At 38.1% G+C, this 18587-nt stretch overlaps 1 protein-coding gene across 1 annotated transcript in view; it reads left to right on the forward strand.

Moving 5' to 3' along the window:
- Positions 1 to 18587, forward strand: part of SH2D4B (SH2 domain containing 4B) — a 54815-nt gene that overhangs the window by 5476 nt on the left and 30752 nt on the right. The window contains exons 2-4 of the mRNA XM_030453476.1: positions 7300 to 7459; positions 8559 to 8706; positions 16581 to 16725. Of these exons, the coding sequence (XP_030309336.1) occupies positions 7300 to 7459; positions 8559 to 8706; positions 16581 to 16725 (453 nt within the window). The remainder of the gene's footprint in view (positions 1 to 7299; positions 7460 to 8558; positions 8707 to 16580; positions 16726 to 18587) is intronic.

Raw genomic sequence — 18587 nt, forward strand, 5'->3', positions numbered from 1 at the left:
TAGGATTAACAGTCAGTCTGTGCTTTTTAGTTTCACATCCTGCTGTGGAGCTGACTTCTTTGTGGTGCAGAAAAGTAAGAGCAGAATATTGCTGTCTCCCTGGTCCATATTTCACTGGAAGTTGGTCTTGCAGGGCTGTTATCCTCAGCACTCCTGTTGTCTGAAGCATCTGGCATCAGCTGCTTTCTGTGAGAGGCCACTGGGTTAATTTATTTAGCCTCTGTCACAGAGAACATGCCTGGGTTTCTCTGCAGCATTGTGTTCCTCAGCTTGTCTGGGCACAGTGGTGTTAAGATGGGATTTCTTGGACATATATTATCTTGGTCTGAAAATTATACGAGCCTGTGAGTGTCTGCAACCTCATGAATACTTCATATGGCTAGAAAGCAGTCCTGTGGCTGAGAGGAAAATGGGATTTGCCCTAGTAAATACAGTATTTCCTTGGTGATTTTGCCTCTTTTTAGCATGAATGACCAACATTCAAGGACAGAGGCACTAGGTTTTGACAGCAAGATTTGGAAGATGCAGGGAAAGTCAATGCATTGAAGTCAGCAGTGGCTTTGGCTGAACACCAGTGCTTGTTCAATAACCTTTAAGTCCACTCACGTGCTGTGGTCCTAGAAGAATCTCACTCTAGCTGTATAATCTTCCCTGCTTTTGTGGTCTCATGTGCCTGATTAAAGGAGTCTGTGCAAACCTGCCATGTTGGGTTAAGTGTGGGAGTCTGGTACAGAAAGTGATGCAGAGTTCTCAGTTTATTCTTTTGTGCTATGACAGAGACCCACTGCCCTTCTGCTCTGAGCCTCCAGAAGACCAAGAAGTAGACAAACAGTCTCGATTTTGTTTGTTCTTCAACAGTGGCAAAACCTGGTTGCTTTCTGATAGCTCTGTGTGACAAACCAAGCCCTGTACGTAGCTTTTAGTCTTTACAGGAGCCAATTGGCATCAGGAATCCAAAATTATATTTCTGTGTGCTTGACTCTTTTTATAATGAAGGAAAAACACATGCATAATAGTGATGTGAATTATTTTTTCAACCTTTGACTTTGATCTGATGTGTTTCTTCATTTTTATACTGTTTACAGTGAAAGAATCACTAAAAAGAACAGACAGGAGACTACCTTTAGACTGTTAGAACAATATCCTTACGTAAGAGTTCTGAATGCCCACTTTCATCTGAAATTAAAAAAAAAAAATTACAAATTTATGGTGTGTAACAGGATGCCTTGGCCAGGGACCCAAGAAATTATGTGGGACATGCTAGACAGAGACCACACAAATGCTACTTTATTTTTGTACTTCTTTTTCTTTTTTTCCTTCTTTTTATCCAATATGCAAGCCTATCACATACATATACTGCATATATCCATAGCATGTGATAATGCAACCATTTACCTTGAAGTGTTACGTAAAGTTCTTGGCTATGTTTGTTAATTACCACAGTCTTAGTTGAGTAACTGTTTCTTCCATTAATGTTTGGTCTCTTGCAGTGACTCTTCCTTTATTTGTTCCTTTAGATATATGCCCCTGCAGGGGTATATTGCAGCATAATTATTTCCATGGTAACAGCCTGTACTTCCATAAAGAGAAGACAGAGTTTGTTATATGATCAGGAAGCAGCTGGAGATCCAGGAAAGCTGGTTTTTCAGCAATGCTGTGATCCTGCAGCCTTTATTGATGCATTCGTGTAAATCATCCAAATTTCTTCCTCCCTCTGCAAATCCTCCTTTGGATAGAAAGACACACAGCACTTGTACTGAGATTGGAGGGTGAATGAACTGAACTTGTGGGGAGGGTGGTTGAGAAGGTCAAAATTTTCTCCAATTTTCTTGTTGTTTTAAGAACTGAGGTGACTGGGTTTTTTAATGTACTCTTGGAAGAGAAGGATTCGTGGTCCTTTGACTCTTAGCAGGGCAGAACACAATAAGTTACAGCAGAACTTCACTTTATTGTAAGGTTATGGTATTTTCATTATTTTCATAATCACTCATTACAATCTAATTATTCTATGTGTATTTTAATGGTTTTACAGTAGTTAATGTTTGGAAAAGTGTGTTTCATCCTCTGAACAGCCTCTCAGAAAGAGTCACAGTCATTTCCGAGGTTTTCTCCTTAAGGAGAAGTGAAATTACGTGTGTGTGTGTGTGTGTGTGTATTTCTCTGCATAAAAAAGAAACATGATTAAAGAAAATAGTTGTAGTGGGTAAACTCCAGGAACTGAGAACAGTCCAAAGCTCATATTCTCCTTTTCATTCTAATCAATGTGCTTCTAACACATCCTCCAGCTAATGAAATTCTGAATGGAACCTCACGTATCCTGCAGACTATCAAAATTCAAGCTTCTGCTTTAAAAAAGCTGTAAAAGCTGTTTGCTTGGGAAGCCAGATGTAAAATCTCATGTATAACACAGTGTGGTATACTTTGGTCTAAGCATATATCTAAACTCCAAAAGAATTAAAAAAAAAAAAAAAAGCCAACCCTTCAAATAAATCCACCAAACTCCAGAGGTTACAGTTCATGTTCAAATGACGAAAGCAAATCAGGCTGACCAGCTTGATGCCAGCAGTGAATGCTTATGCCACCTCCTCTGAATGCAGAATAAATTTTAGGAGCCTTTTGCTAGTAGAGAGAGAGAATAGAGAAGGAATATTTTCTTGACAGAGAGAGAGATAAAGACCATTTCTATCATTACAAAGCATTACAGTGTGTGAGAAAGGGAGAGTCAATAGCTATTGCTGAGATCTGTGGCTTCCAAGCAGAAGTACAATAGGAAGCCCAGCCTCAGCAAACAGGGCTGTTCATGGAAGCAGCAGCTTCCTTTGGGAAAGTTTCAGCAGATTTTGAATGCCATTCCATGTCTCTGAGATTATAAAGCTATGATCTTCTAATTTTCTGAATGTACACGTGATGTAGCCTGTAATATTCCCTTTGCTAGGAAGGCAGCCAGGGTTACTGCCACTCAGTCTCACTGTGCTGGGCTAAGCAGGCAGACAGCACAGCTCAGTGACAGCACAGCTGGGAGACTTGACACCAAATCAGGCCTCTAATGGTCCTTGGAGTAGTTCCCTTGTAAAGACAAAAGATGGATCACAAATGAGAATCATTGGGGGTGCTGGGACTGTCACAGCATTGACCAACAAGCTTGGAGGCAGGCAGCTGACTCCAGCAGTATTCCATTTGCTCTGATTACTGTTACTTTTAAAGAGGTTTTAATTATAAATGTGTGAAAATGAGGCCATGTGTAACCCAAGCCCACAAACTAACAACCCAAACCCCCCATATCCATAAAAGCCCTAAATCCAGTCTGTGGTTTTGCTCCTCTGTCCTGGTTAGCAGAGGCAGTGTAAGGCCCAATTCTCCTTTGTGTAACTTCTGTTTGCCTTAAGCCTTGGTTACAATGGGGAACTCTAAGCTGCCTGGAATTAAAGCCTGATTTAACCTGAGCATTGCATGCAGCCAGGATTCCTACTCCCATGCCAGGATTCCCACTCCCATGCACCTTCAGGTGATGTTTTTCTCTCCTTCTGAAGGTGCCTGGCAGAGCTCTGATTTTCTGGCAGGGTTCAGCCTTGGCAGCAGTGATACCCTGTCTGTAACAGGGACATCCCAAGGGTGGCACAAAGGCCAAGAGCAGCTTGTGGTGCCACAGCCCATGGGTCCACTCCAGGACTGTGTGTGTATGAGATTCCCAGTGCTGCTGGTAGAGACTAAGAATTCTTATAGGTGAGAGCCTTGAGTATACCATTGGTCTCTAGGGCATTGGTTTATATTTTCATTGCTGTTACAGAATTTGCTGCCTAAATGCACACAAATAGAAAACATGATTTGGTCTTATTTTTGATTGCGTGTACTTATACCTGGAAATCTGGTTCAGGCTATAGGTCTTAAAAAGTGTTTCCCTTTGATCCTTTTGTGCTGCAACATTTGAAATGCCTGATTTTGCATTTGTCTGGAAGTAAGAAGCAATATTCAGAAAGCAATTTACTTGTGTCAAAGCAATATAGATCCAGGTTTAGGGAAACTTCATGGGAGACACTAATTCATGGAGGAGCTACAGGTGAAAAGAACTGCAGGAATTTGTGTTGCCTCCTTTTGATGCTACAGCTGTTTTAGACCCAAAAAACCCCGAACAGCCCAATGCTATAGAATACTATAGCTGATAATTTGTCTTAAGATCAGAGATGAAAAAGACCCAGTAATTATTCAGTACATTTTCCTGATAAGACAGTGAGTTTTTTTCTCAAATATTTTTATTTCTACTGTCCAATGCAGACTAGTTTTGACATCACTACTTCCTACTAGTGATTATTTGCAGCCTGCCAGTCTCCCTTGGAAAAGAAAAGTACTTCTGTGGTCAAGGAGCAAGACTGAGACTCAAAAGATTTAATTTTTATTTCCTGTATTGGGAATCTGCATGAAGATTTGCATTAGAAACTCTGCAGTAGGCTTTGTCACTGGACAAACGTGAGGTTCCCTTGCTTCTTTCTCACTTAGATTTCAAATTTATGTAGTCAGCACCTGTCTCTTCCTTGTAGATTTGGTTGAATTTTTCTTTTTTTTTTTTTTTTAAAATTTCTTCTTCTATTTAGTTTGGAAATAATGTGTTAGACCTTATTTTGCAGAAATATATAATAGTTGAGTGGGAATGTAAAGGAGAAATTAGTATAATAAGCTCTCAGTAGTGGTAATTCTTTGCTTGTACTTATTTCTTAAAAATGACAAGGAAAATAATTTTCTGTAGTTTCAGCTCAGATCTTGCAATTGGTTCTATTTTTTAAAATGTTCTTAACCCAGAAGAGCTGAGTTCTTAACCCAGAAGAGCTGACAGTGACCACTGGGAACTTGATTCTGCAGGTTGCAAAGACTGGGAGTTCCATTTCCACTGTGCCAGGTTTTCTCCCTGAGCTGCTTGTTTCTTTTCCTCATTTTTTTCACTCATTTTTGCTAGGAAGCTACCATGTTTTATGATCAGATTGTACCTTGAAGCCCATCTTCAACTTGATGGGAGTGTGAGTTTAAGGGTAGATTTTCACAGGAGTAATTTTTGGAAGTGAAATAGAAAGAGTGGTTGGATGTGAAAAAGGTCTCTTCTTGTTCTGAAGGAAAACCTGAATAAAGGCATATGTGTTCAAGTTGAAATGCTTGAAAACTGCACACGTGGAGGTCTGTCTGGTTTAGCTGAAGCTTAAAATTGCCAGATATCTTTTTTCTGGTATCTGTTATCTTTCAGCTTGAGCTATGGATGTGTATGCTGTAGTATAGTGTACTGTGGGATACAGTTATCTGTGCTGAACCAACAATATTTTATACTGATGTTTTCAGAAGAGTTTATGCATCTACTGCCTATAGCTTTAGAAAAGAGAGCCACTGTTTTAAAAGGAAGAAAGAGAACAATTTTTCAATACATGGCTACAAATCAACTATGTCTTAAGAGGCTGGGAAGTAGTAGCTAAGCTGTGCCTTTGAGAAACATGTTAATAACTTTTTGGCAAATAAAACCTGGAAAGAAGCAAAGATAAAAATTGTCTGCTTACCTCAAAAGGTTTTTTTTTTAGTTCTCTTTCCATCTGGTAAGCTCATAAATGAACAGAAGTAGTGTAGCTGTGTTGGAGCAGTAAAAGCATTTTGTATCTACCAGTTATGATACAAATTAATTAACATGAGGCATTTTGTTTGCAATGTTTCCCTTAAAATACTAAATAAAGGGAAACAGCAAAGATGTCCAGATTCCACTCAGGAAAGAGAACCATAGAACCATAGAATGGTTTTGGTTGGAAGGGACCTTAAAGATCATCTAGTTCCAGCCCCCTGCATGCACATGGGCACATGGGCCAGTTTTAACACAGAAGGCTATAGGGAAATAATTTCCTACTTCTCAAGATACTTTACCATAAAATATAGCAGGGGAAAACTTCACAGGCAGGTACTGATACGGCCAGTCAGTTCTCAGCAAACAGTTTTCAAACGCTTTATCCAAAACCAACAAAAACCCAACCTAAATGTGCTGAGAGAAACAGAGAAATGTACAGAATAGGAACCACAATAATGTGAGTTCACATTTAGACCTGGAGAGATAATCTGATAGACTGAAAGAACAAATGCTTTTGAGGGTTATTGAAGGAAAACATTATTAACTTTAAATTTCCACACCTCCCCCTTCAGGTCAGTACGGTTAGACTGGCACTGGGAATTGGTATAAATCACATTTTCAAATTTGATATAGAATATTAACTTTCCAGGAGAGACCTGATACCTTTGTTCCCTGCAGTGGGTGCAGTCAACACCCGGGAGCTGTCAGCAGCCTCGCTTCATTCCCCCCCTCCAGTTTTAACTCTTCAGCCTAGGATGCCAAAAACTTTATTGACTGTGCATCTGGAAACTTAATCTGGTTAAATGGATACTGTCCTAGCACAGAGCAACAGGTAGTTGAAAGGGAGAGAATAATACACACATAAAGTTCATATGAAGGCAGAAGGGAAAGACCAAACCACACGGAGTTAGGCAGCGTACGTGGCAGTGAAAAGGTGTTCAGCTGGGATCTGATCCAGTGCCATTTGTAGTCAGCAGGAATCCTATAGCTGATTCTTGGACATGGAGGTTCACCAAGTGTATTTTTTTGTAAAGAGCACTCAAGCTTTTTCTTGGTGTTTTTCAAAACACTGTCAACACAGAAACTGGAGGTTTTTGCATGTGTCTTCCGTGAAAAATGAGCCAGAAATGAAGCTTAATCCCTTTCATTTGCCTACCTAAACAGAAAAGGGTTGAGTGGTATCCTCTTGAGCATGCAGGCTTGCTGAAACTCTTCCTCCCTTGCTGAGAGCAAGAAATTCCAGGATATTTTTGCAGAGGTTCTGATGAAGTTTCTGTATGCTCAACACTCTCTGTATGCTGAAGCATTGCTAGTTGTATAATGTCACTGATTATTGTTGTCACTCTTTTTCCATTCTCTTCATTCATCCTTGGCTGAATGAAGAAAGAAACATACTTAAAGCAATTAAAAATGGATCATAATAGCTAAATTCAAATAAATGCATATGAGAATTAATACTGCCTTATTTCTGTGAGACAGTGAGTCTTTAAAGATTGTGTGGCCTGGAGTGTACAGACTGCTTTTCCCCAGCATGGCAGACTGGTCATATCTGAAGATTTCATCCAACTTTTTAGAAATGTTTTATCCTGAATGGTAAATTGCAAGCTGAGTGTTCCTAAATTTCATATTTCTTATCTTTTCATCTATGTTGGCATTAAAATTTCAGCCAGTATTTATGTTTTTGGTTTTGTCCTTGGTGGTTGTTGTAGGTAATGGCAAACACGTGCAGTGGCTCCGTGGGAAGGATGGTGAGGTCTGGGTCTGGGTTATGGGAGAAGCCCCAGGTGACAAGCCCTATGAACAGATATCAGAGGAGCTCATAGCAGAGAGAGCCAGGCAACAAGCACAGAAGGAAGCAGAAGAGCTATGGTGAGGATTTAAGAATCTGAATTCAGGGTCCACTTGGCATAATGGGAGACATGGCTTTGTAGAAAGGCTGCAGGTAATGGTGGGTAAAACTGGTGAGTATGTTTGTCAACATTTGCATTCACTTGTTTCAGCAGTTTTTCAGCATGTGAAAAAACCTATTCTGTGTTTTATGGCATACTGAGAAACAAAAACCTCTTTCACACGCACACACAAAAAAAAAGCAAAGCAAACATTTTTCATCTGGGGAATTTTGCTAAGCCCATTGAGCAGCTTTTTACATAAATAAAAATCTCTTTTTGAGAGGATTAAATTAGAAATGTTTGTGGTATCACACACCTATGCTCACAGTGGGGATATGGTACATAAAGTCCATTTTGAACTTGGTTTTACTTGCATCTTGCTTGTGTTAATACTTATTCCAGCAGTTTGGAAACTGATTACACAAAGTGCCATGCTGGTGTTTCCAGCTCTGGGGGAAGATTCCAAAATGGTTTTATGCTTTATAGTGTTGGAAAGTAGGCCACCTGCCTCCTGTGCTTCCTTTTGTAGTGCATCTCTGAAAAGGGAGAGTTTAAATGTCATATTATTCTATATTGTTCATTTTCATATGAGATTCCTCTTGCTTATAGAGATTGCATATTTAAGAAGAGATTAAAAGCTTTACCCTGTGCTCTGTATTCCTTTTACATTGTCAGTACTAGTAAACAATCTAGTGGTAAACATTTGGCAAACATTTGCCTGATCTTTGAGAGACAGTAAATTCCCAATCATGCTTTGCTGGATTGTCAGAAAAATAGATTATTTTTTTTTTCAGCTATGGAAGGAAAAAGGCTATCATTCAAAGACAGCCACGTGCTTCTCTAATGTAGAAGGTGCTATTTTAATTAGTCATTTGTCAAAAATTGAAAATGTCTGTTTTCTGAATAGTTTCCTGAAATCTGTGGTAGGTCTCTTCTTAAAAACATTTCAGTTCTTTCCTTGTATATTTCCATGAGGTCACATGCTAATTATTTTTTGCAACCAGTGAGCAAGTATTGATCCTCAATTTAAAAACATAATCAGTGTCTTAAGTTTTTTTTTTTTTAATTCTTTTTTGAAGGAGGCAAAAAGAGGCTGAAATTACGAAGAAATTCCGGGATGCTATGGCTCAAGAAAAAGCCAGAATAGTGGCAGAAAAATGGAAAATAGAAACAGAAGATCGGAAAGCTGCCAAACTGGAGGAGGAGAAAATTCAGGAGGAGCTGAAGGTCTGCATAGAATAATTTAACTTTTTAAATTGTGTTTTTATAGAAAATCAAAGTTCCTTTGACCTTCAGTGCATGCTTATTAATGAGCATTAAAACCCAGAGTTGTAATTTTTTATCCTGGAATATACAAGTAGCTACGTGGTATTCAGCAGAACAGCTGGGTGAGTGATGTGAAAAAATAACAAATCTCATTCAAAAGTGTCAGGAGAATCAAAGTGCTTATTCAGCTCCCACATTATCAGAACTGTGCAGTCAGCTGTGCTGAGTGCATCATACTGGGCAAGAGAATTTGCAATTGTGAACTTGTCTCATTTTAAGTTAGTTTGTGTGAACATATTTTGTGTATTTTGGATGAGTTGTTCGCATATTTAACTTGAAAATTCTTTCTCTACTTTCTTTTTAATAATGAGGGCTGCAACCTTCTCCTACTCAACATATGGAAAAGTCCAGCTGGATTTTCTAGAAATTCATTAGCCTGATTTTTATACTTCATTGTGAATTTTCTGTGAGTTTAGTTATAGTATTTTATTGTTTGTTTAAATAATTTTTTCATATACTCCTATTAAAAATAACAATTTGAAAATTAAAAGGAAAAGAAGGCCTTTGCCTCCCCTTCTCACTATTTTATAAAGATAAAAACATGTTCAAAAATCAGAACAAAATATTCAAACAATGAAAAAAAAAGCAAACAAAAGGTCCATTGTGCAGAGAAATTATCACAGTCTTCTAAGTATGGGATGTGCACTCTGAGACTGCACATGATTGGTGAGGCTGAGTTTCCAGAGAGAAAACCTGTAGCAAAATATTCCTAGGAAATCTGCATCCAGTAACTCCTGTCTCCATGCCTCCCCCTTGCTGAGAACTTGCTGAGTCATTTTCCCCTGCCTGGGATGGTTCCTCTGTGATGGGAGGGATGCTGAAAAACTCCACGTTTAGTTTATGTGGTTTGGCAAACTCGAATCAGCAAGTTCCTTGTCATTCTGTAAACTCTGGGACTGGGGTTTGAAGGTGGTGGTTATGTAGCACAATGCAGGGGTGGTTCCTGTAGCCTCCTCCTCACCAAGTTGCTGATTTATCTTTGCAGGATTAATTTAAATTCACAGGAGAGAACAGGACATTGGGAATTTGGTGTCAATGAGTACTGCAACTATACCTTTCAAGTGCCTTTATTAATGTATGAATAATGAGCAGAGCAACTAATTAAATGCTCTTTCCTCTGCTTTTTGGGAAGCAAAGCCCTCTTGAACACAGGCTGATGTAGGCCTGTTCACTTATGGGTGATTTACAGATGGGGTTGATGGCCACAAGCTCACTGTTGGTCTTCTGTTTCAAAGAGAGGTCTTCAAAAAGCAACTTGTGAGACGTTTAGTGGCCAGCAGTCATAGTTTTCTATTAAGGGAAATGAGTCCTTCAGTTGTTGATACAATTTAAAAGGAATGACACAAAATTCAGCTGATTTTCATATTGTTGGAAGGGTTAATGTCACAGTGTTCCCACTGTTTTTTAGGAAGGGAGCAGGTATCCTCCATCCAGCTGTGTGTCTGGTAGGAGCAGGAATTGCACTGCTGCAAGTGGGATGAGAGTTTAAATTCCAAATTTAAACTCTACTTTAAATTTCAAATGCCAACATTTGGCCAGGATTTCTTAAGCCCTAGTCATAAATTTGCCAACATCTTCATTTTATCAGTGAAGATCTTCTCAACCCTTTCCCTCCCTGTGGCTTCCTTTAAGTCAAACAATTGAAGAGAGTATTTGAAAAAAAAATAAAAATAAATGGATCAAATTTTTTAAGACAGACCAGGCACAAATTAACTCTTTGGCTTAAAAAATGAGCTTGGAAGCAAGATGTTATGCAGTAGTTATTTTTAAAATGCCCCTTTATTGAGTTTGCTCCTGGCATTTGCTGTATTAATACAACAACATTGTCTAATTACTATTCTAGCCCTGAATCTTCAATATGTGTATAATTTGAGATCTGTTAGAAGGGACTTGGAGTTACATAGTTCTACCAGGAGAGATCCAAATGCAGGACTGATCCCTGGTACTGTCACATCATCCCTTTGTTACTCAGGAAAGCAGCTTGTCTATTACTTGGTCTTGAAAGAGCAGATCTTTCTTCTAGTGATATACAGCTACTTAAAAACAGTAAAAGCTTTTCAAAAAGAAGTGAATCTCACAAAGTAATATGGGAGAGTTGTTAACTTCTCTGGCCACGGGGTCATTTAAACTCACTTGGCTTTCCTTCTTCCCATTTTACTCTTTATAACTACTCTTGTGCAGTGGAAGAAGTATGTGAAATATTTACAAGCTGAATGAGTGGAAAGGTACCTAGAGAGTAAAAGAGACAACTTATGTATGTTTCAGGCATCTATCTCCATGCACCAAAAGAAAAAAAAAAAAAAAAAAAAAAGTGACTAGAACTAAGGTGTTGGGGTAAAAAATGAATTAATGAGTCTACTCCTGTATGATTGCAATCATTGAAATCAAGAAGAAATGTACCTTCCATGAATGATTCATGGTGTGGAATGAGATGCAGATCAGTTAGCAAGCCCACTTTAACAGGTTTAAAATATTTAACACATTGGTAATCATCCTTCTGTGATGATGACCAGACCTTGTTTAAAGCAGTCTCCAAACTGGGTTGTGAAAAGCTTTGTCTCTGCTAATGCTTCATTCTCTTGAAGCATTTTGACTTGGGAGATAAAAACTCTGTCCTTTCTGCTGATGTCTTTAATTTCTAACCATACTGTATCACAAACACTCCTTTTTAAAACAACCTATCATGGGTCTGTAGGGCTGTCTGCACTAGATAAATGATATCTCACATATCAAAGTGAATGATGATCCCTGTTTCCTTCTCCCACACTATTAGAGAAGTATTGCTTTCCTTGGTGTCTCAGAAGCAGAGATGCCTTTAATTTATTATGCCAGAATATAAATGTTGACTGCTCTATTTCTGCAGTTTAAGGACAGCTATTCTTTTATGCACCTATTGCAAAGGGCAAGTAAGAGAGCCAATTACTATCATTAATCTCTTCACTAATTCACAAAGGCTATGAGATCACAGGCATAATTTTCTACTGTTATCAGTTGCTGTCATTAAGAGTATTGAGCAATTGTGCAGAGCTAGGGCAATTTAAAGGTATGAATGTCAGCCAGCCAGGGGTGGGTGGAATCCTTCAGCTATGTTTAGAAATAATAGTGAGATACTGATCCAGGAGTTTCTATGTTCTGGCTGTTTCTGTTCTCATCAAAGACAACAGGTTTAGATTCAACCCTCAGAGAAGAAAAGAATAATTAGTCCTTCCATTCTGAACATCCCTGATAAGGACACTTTATCCTTAACTGAAAGAACACACTTCACTTCTGTCGACTTGGTTGGGCTTTCAAAACATCTGAATGCTTTACTGTGCCCCAAAATGCTGTGGATCTGATTCTTCTGACACTTGCTGCCAGGTGTAGAGATCAGGAACACAGTTAAATGCCACCATCACCACCTGCAGCTCTGTGGGCTTCTTCAGACACAGCAGAGCACATTCTGTCCTGATCTGAAACAAATTCTTGTCTCCAAGTAAACATTGAGCATTTGAGTGGGTCTGTTACCTCAAAGTGCAGATAAGTTGTACGTTCAGCTCTGTGCTTTGCTGTGTCAAGAAAACACTGAACTCTTATTCTGCTCACTTATTAGAATACAGGAATATGACAATAGCTTCTTGCTGGGGTTGGGCACTCAGTTCATTCTGAAAATGCCCCAGTTGGCTCCATTCAGTCACAACAATAATTCAGTAATGCTTAATATGGTGTGACCACAGCTCAGAAATTTGTCCTTTCTTTGCAGTTGTCTCTCTCAGTGTTGGAAGTGAGACAGCTGTTAGTTTCTGCTGGGAGTTAGGTCTTCAGGGTTTTCTATCCTACTTGGGAGGAACTGTGATACTAATTTTAAAGAAACATCTTTTCCTCAGCAGCATCAGTAATAATGCTGATCCACTCCTAAAAACTAGCAAAGCTCTGAAATTTTCTGGGGGTAAATGGGAAAATCTGTGCTGCTAATGGGAATAGTTTACATATCAGGAATACAAGCTGTAAAGAGTCCCTAAGATCCAGACACAAATTTTTAGTGGATTGTCCCTGGATTTCTGGCAACTTACCCAAGCTGCCCCAGCACATGCAGTAAATCTCAGATCTCTCACAATTAGAAATTGTCCTAAACTTTTTTTTCCATCTCATTTAAAAGGGGGAATTTGTGAACAAGGGTGTGTTATTATCTCCTTATAAGAGCCATGTGTGAATAGCATGCCCTGGAGCATATCCATGGCTGACACATAGCAGCTACTACTGCATAAAGCATGACTGCATTTCTTATGCTTATCTCTGTGCAAATGCATGCACAGTGAAGTGAGGAGAGGTTCCTTTGGAGAAACTGGTAGCAGAGAGAAAAATGATGTCTCTGCAAACCCTTCCCTTTTCCAGGTGAATTTTCTCAGGAAAAGGTTAGGAAGGAGCTGGACTTATCCTCTGCTAATACTCACAGCTCTGTTGGAAACTGTCAGGTGGGTCTGTGGAGAATACTGATCCCTGAATTCATCCTGCTGTGTCAGCCTTGCTGAGAACAGGCTGTCCAGGAGCCAGGTCCCCAGGATTGCCACCTTCCCCCCCCTTTCTTCAGAGCAGGGAGTCCTAAGGGCTCAGATCTGAGGAGGAGCTGTGCTCTCAGCTCTGTGGCAGGTAGCTTCAATGCCTGGTTCAGGGGTCTCAAGAGATTCAGAGCAGCTGTAATGCAGCTGAGCAGCTCACAAGGCTGCCAAAGACACTCTGCCAGCCTGAAGCACTGAGGGAATCCCAGGCATCCTTTGCTTTGGAGAGAAATGCTGTAAAAAATATGTCTTGTGAGTTCTGCCCTGAGCAGGATGGCAATTGTTCAGCTGCCCTGCATCCCACCAGGCTCCCCAGGGACACCCCAAGAGCCATGGCAGCCAGCTTGGTTTTCCATAGTAAAAAAATTAAATTGCTGCATTTTGGCTCTGATCTTCTGATCTCTTCTGCTCTCACCTGCATTGGACTGAAACACTACAAGCCTACCATAGCTAATATTAAATATTATTTAGATGTGGCTATAGGAAGTCTATCAAACATTGTGAGGCACACATTTACTATAACAAGTCTTGTGGTAAATGCAGAACAGCCAGAGGCTGGATAAGATCATTTTGCATGTTCAAACTCTCCAGTGGAGTTAAAGCTGGAGAGGAATACTGCTGTCTGTTGAGTTGCCAGGGGGATTTGTTGCAGCAGGTTGCTGGGTTTTGGCAATTTGCAACTACATACTGAATTCTAACATTCCTAATTATTCTGGAAGAGCTGTGAGGATCACAGCACACAGTATAACCTCTCTCAGCTGTGGGGCAGAAGGTGATGTTTATAGATCTTAATGTTTTTATAGATCTTAATGTAATATGATGTTTATAGCTCTTCACTTCGTGCTTTGATGTGCAGGACTGGGGGAAGCAGGTAAACCTGTTGCTCTTTTCTCCCACTGCAGTAAATGTGAAAAGATCAATTGTTCTTCATTTAAAATAAAAACACGTATTTTTACTTATACTTAGATAAAGGATGAATTTTCTTTTCTGTGTCATACTAAGTAGAACTGTTTCTCCTCACACGCCTTGAAGGAGCTGCAGAATATACTTGCACGTGCATCCATGTGCTTATATGAGTAAACACAATTTAAAATTTGTTTCCTTTAAAAAGGAAAATAGTATGGAAAAGTTTTGTGAATTCAGAATCAAGTGCCACCATTGAGGTTTTTGTCATCATTGTTTCTCCTTCGACTTAAATCTCCTTCTCACATACATAAAAAAGGTAGAATTTTCCTAGAAGGCATTGCTGTGTTCCATTAAGAATTCAAACTTTACCAGAACTCTGATTTATTGGTTTTATTTATTATTTTTTTTTTAGACACTTTCATCCCTTTATTAAAAATACTTTGACAATTTAAAAAAACAAACAAACAACAACAAGCTTCTGACAAAGCTCTTTTGTGATTCAGGGAAACTGCTGTGAGATTTTTATTTCTTTTTTTTCCCCATGTTAAGTTTGTGTTGTGGTTTGAGGTATTGAATAGAAAACATTTTGATAACCCAGGGCTAGCCCTGTGTCTGTCCATCTTCCTGAAAGATAACCAAGATGTATTGGATTTTTTTAGGTAGTGAATCTAAGTGCATAAATATTTTCTGCTTAAGAATAAAGAATAGCTGATTGCCTGCTTTTTTCCAAGTAGAGAATGAGGCCATTTACTAGCAACTGAAATATGGAATCCCTCATCCTATTGGGGGTATATAAAGAGATAATTTATTTAAAATTATTATTATTATTATGAAGAAGTCAGTGCTTTGAAATCAGTGCTTCCTAAAAGCATTGACTTTTCAAAACTAATGAGCTGTCCACTCAACTAATCTTTTTAGGACTCCAGAGATACCAGTTGGAAGATGATGTTAGAAATACTCAAAGTTACTGGCATTACAATATAAAAAATTGATTGAAGAACAGTACTGGGCTTTATTTCTCAGAAATAATAAGAGCAGCCTAATTTATTGTTATTCATGGGTATTATGGAACTGTTTTTCTCTGAACAAGTGCAGGCCTTTTGATTTGCTGTATCATCAAGAAGACAGATCCTCTGCTGGTATAAACTGGTGGAGCTTTACTCTGCTAAATGGAGAAATGTTCATTTATACTAATTAGGGAAATGAAAGAGTGGTTCAATTCTTTCTAGAAGTGGAGATTTCCATTTGTTCTGTTTTCACACTGAAGATGGTGTTGCTTGTCAGTGCTGAATTGCTTCCTTCTTTTTAGTCATTTTGAATTGTCACTGGCCAAAAGCATTTAGAGCCATGTCAGTTGGCTGACTACTCAATATTTTAAAAATCTCTTTCATATTTGTAATTCTTATTAAAATAGACCATGGATTGCTTTGGTCATCCTGTGAATCCTTTTTTTGTTTTGTTTTATTAACATGCCTTTCCACAAAGTTCACACTGCAGAGATATGATAATAAAAGGAAGATCTGATTCCCCTTTGAGAGCAGGAGCAATCCCATCTGAACATAATTTTCAGACTTTATAGCATATCATGTCTGAAGTAGAAACAAATTACCAGTACAAAGTCTGTAGCTAAACATTTGCTCAAATGTCTCAGCTGATTGATAGAGTGTGTTGGTGCATCAAAGAAAATTGTTTTCCCAGTTTAAAGTAATCATGGGGTTTCTTTGTTTGTTTTTAATTTTTCCTGTGCTCAGCTAGGGCTGGTACCATTGCAGTGAAACATTAAAACCCCAACAAAAGAGAGCAAAGTTAGGAAAATGCAAAGATTCCAAGAAATCCCACTTCTCAGCTTTAATAAACAAATGTTATTTAAGACAGACAGAAGGATCTCCCCTAGAGCCTCCTCATATAAAATGAAGAATTTCACCAGATTTTATTGAACAGGATGTCAGTTGCTTCACCCTGGAAATCTGACAGGATTAACATTTTGCAACAAGTCACAATCTGCTCTGGGCTTCCCTTACCTTTAGGTTAGTTTTGGTAACTACGTTGATTTTACTAACTAGGGTGATTTTACTCAGTGGCTTATAACAAAATTATTATCCATAAATTTGTTACCCAAAGTGGGGTATAGTGATGGTTCCATTATATAATTAAATAAAAACATTGTCTTATTAAGAATTTGAATTATTTGACTAATAATATAAATAACTTTTAGGATAGTGATTTGTCCAAGGTAGCATTGCTGCTCTCTGGGAGGGAGCAACTGAAGCTGTATCCTAACTTTTGGCACATTATTCCTCTTTAGTCACCTCTGGTTTACTTCATTTCGCCTAGAAAAGAGAAGAAGAGGAAAGACAAAGGGGTGAAGAACAAATAAGGCAGCAGGAAGAAATCAGAGCAAAAGAATTGTACTTGAGCCTCAAGCAAGCTCAGCAGCACAATCAGCACAGTGATGATGACCAGGAGTGGGAAGAACAGTGTGAGTAAACTTACCTTCACAGGATTAATGTATTTCTTAAAACAAATAAAAGGAAATAAAATGTTGCTGAAAGCCTCTTCTACCTAGAACAATGCAAAATGTTGTATTATTTTGCAGGAAATTACCAGCTTGACCTTACAAACAGAAGTTACTGTGAGTTTAACATTTCCCACTTTCTGAATAAGAATCTGGGTCAATGCATTATAAATAATTTTTTGTGTACAATGACTGAAGTGATTATTTTTTTGTCTAATGTAATTAATTAACAATTTTGGCTTAGTGTAACAATTCTGGACACAGTTAGCTCAGCAGCATGTCCTCAGCTATTTCTGAAAAGGTAAAATCTGTCTAAATCTGTATTTTAATTGCTTCCATATGGTGATGGGGTTAAGCTATTATACCAGCACTGAATATCTTAATTTCAAGAATTTGCAGTAAATAATACTTAGATTTTTGCCCTGAAAAAAATCTTTATGATAATGATCTCACTCTGTGGAGGTGTTCTTTCTTTAGCTACCCTGAAATTCTTATTAGTATCATTCTTGTGATTAATTTAAAAATACTTTACTGGTTTTTAAAAGACTGCAAGGACCATAACAAATATATTATTATATATACATAAATATATAGGTACATATATACATATGATAAGTAAAGGTCCATGCAAATAAGACTTAATAGGTTATTTTAAATAAAATCTATGCCTACTCCATGTGGTGTCTATTGTATTTGAAAGCAGGACATTTGCTTGTAGTAAGAACTCTGCATTTTTGTTGAGAGAAGAATATTTTATATTTACCATATTTAAGCTAATTTGATTACAGAAAAAGGAAATGTAACTGTTGGGAACTTTTAGCTCCCATGGGTTTACTTTACTAATTATATGTAACAAAAAGTTTAATCGAGTATGCTTTTATTAAGTATGGAGTTTTGGGGAGCTCAGAGTCAATTTGTGTTGCATGAAATACCTCATGAAGTAGGAAAAAATAGTACTGTAGTGTTACTTATTTCCTGACAGAAGTAAAAGAAATGTTTCAATATATGCAATGAGTTTATTTTATGGTTTTAGTCATCAGTTCAGGAGTTCCTGGAGACTAATTACTGAAGTCCTATTACCTGGGATTGATGTGATAGTGAATCATTCTCTACAACACTAATTAAATATGTATAAGATACACTGGTACAATTTTCCAAGCTCATAGGAGGCTGTGCTCATTTTTGATCGATAAAACCTCTGGATATTACACTGTCAGTAAAGAGAAGGTAATTATTTCCTGGAGAATTATGTAAATCCAGGTGTATGTGTTTATTCGGGAAGGAAATCTGTAGCCTTCTCTATTTTGGGTGTTGAAGAACAAAATGAGTTGGAGTAAAAATGGCCCTTTCATTTTGTAGAAAATGAGGCATTATTAATAGGCATCAGCTGGCAGCCTAGCATACAGCATGGTATTGTGTAGTTTAGGAGTTCTTTGATGGTAGATAAGGAAAGAAAATGCATTGGCAACCATGTTATTAAAAAAAAAAGTAAATCCAGCTTATCTTCAGACTGAAATTGTCAATAAAACAAAATACTACGAGCACTACTAAACCAGCAATCCTTTTCTTACTGTGTATGAAAGAGGTAACTGAGGTTTCTAATTTTTGTCTCAGTTTTCTCAAGGCGTGCTGGTTGTGAGAGTCAGAGAGCAGAAATGCAACAGAGGAGATATGGAAAAAGGCAAAGAGGAAGGGAACAAGCTACAAAAGATTTTGACCATGATTTCTGTACTGGCATTCTTGGTCTGTCAAAACACTTCTGACTGCTACTCTGACGGATATACTCTACCAATCTACCACCAGTATTTTTTCTTTTATAAACTTTG

The sequence above is a fragment of the Calypte anna genome, chromosome 6, assembly GCF_003957555.1.
Source record: "Calypte anna isolate BGI_N300 chromosome 6, bCalAnn1_v1.p, whole genome shotgun sequence".
NCBI classification, from domain to species: Eukaryota; Metazoa; Chordata; class Aves; order Apodiformes; family Trochilidae; genus Calypte; species Calypte anna.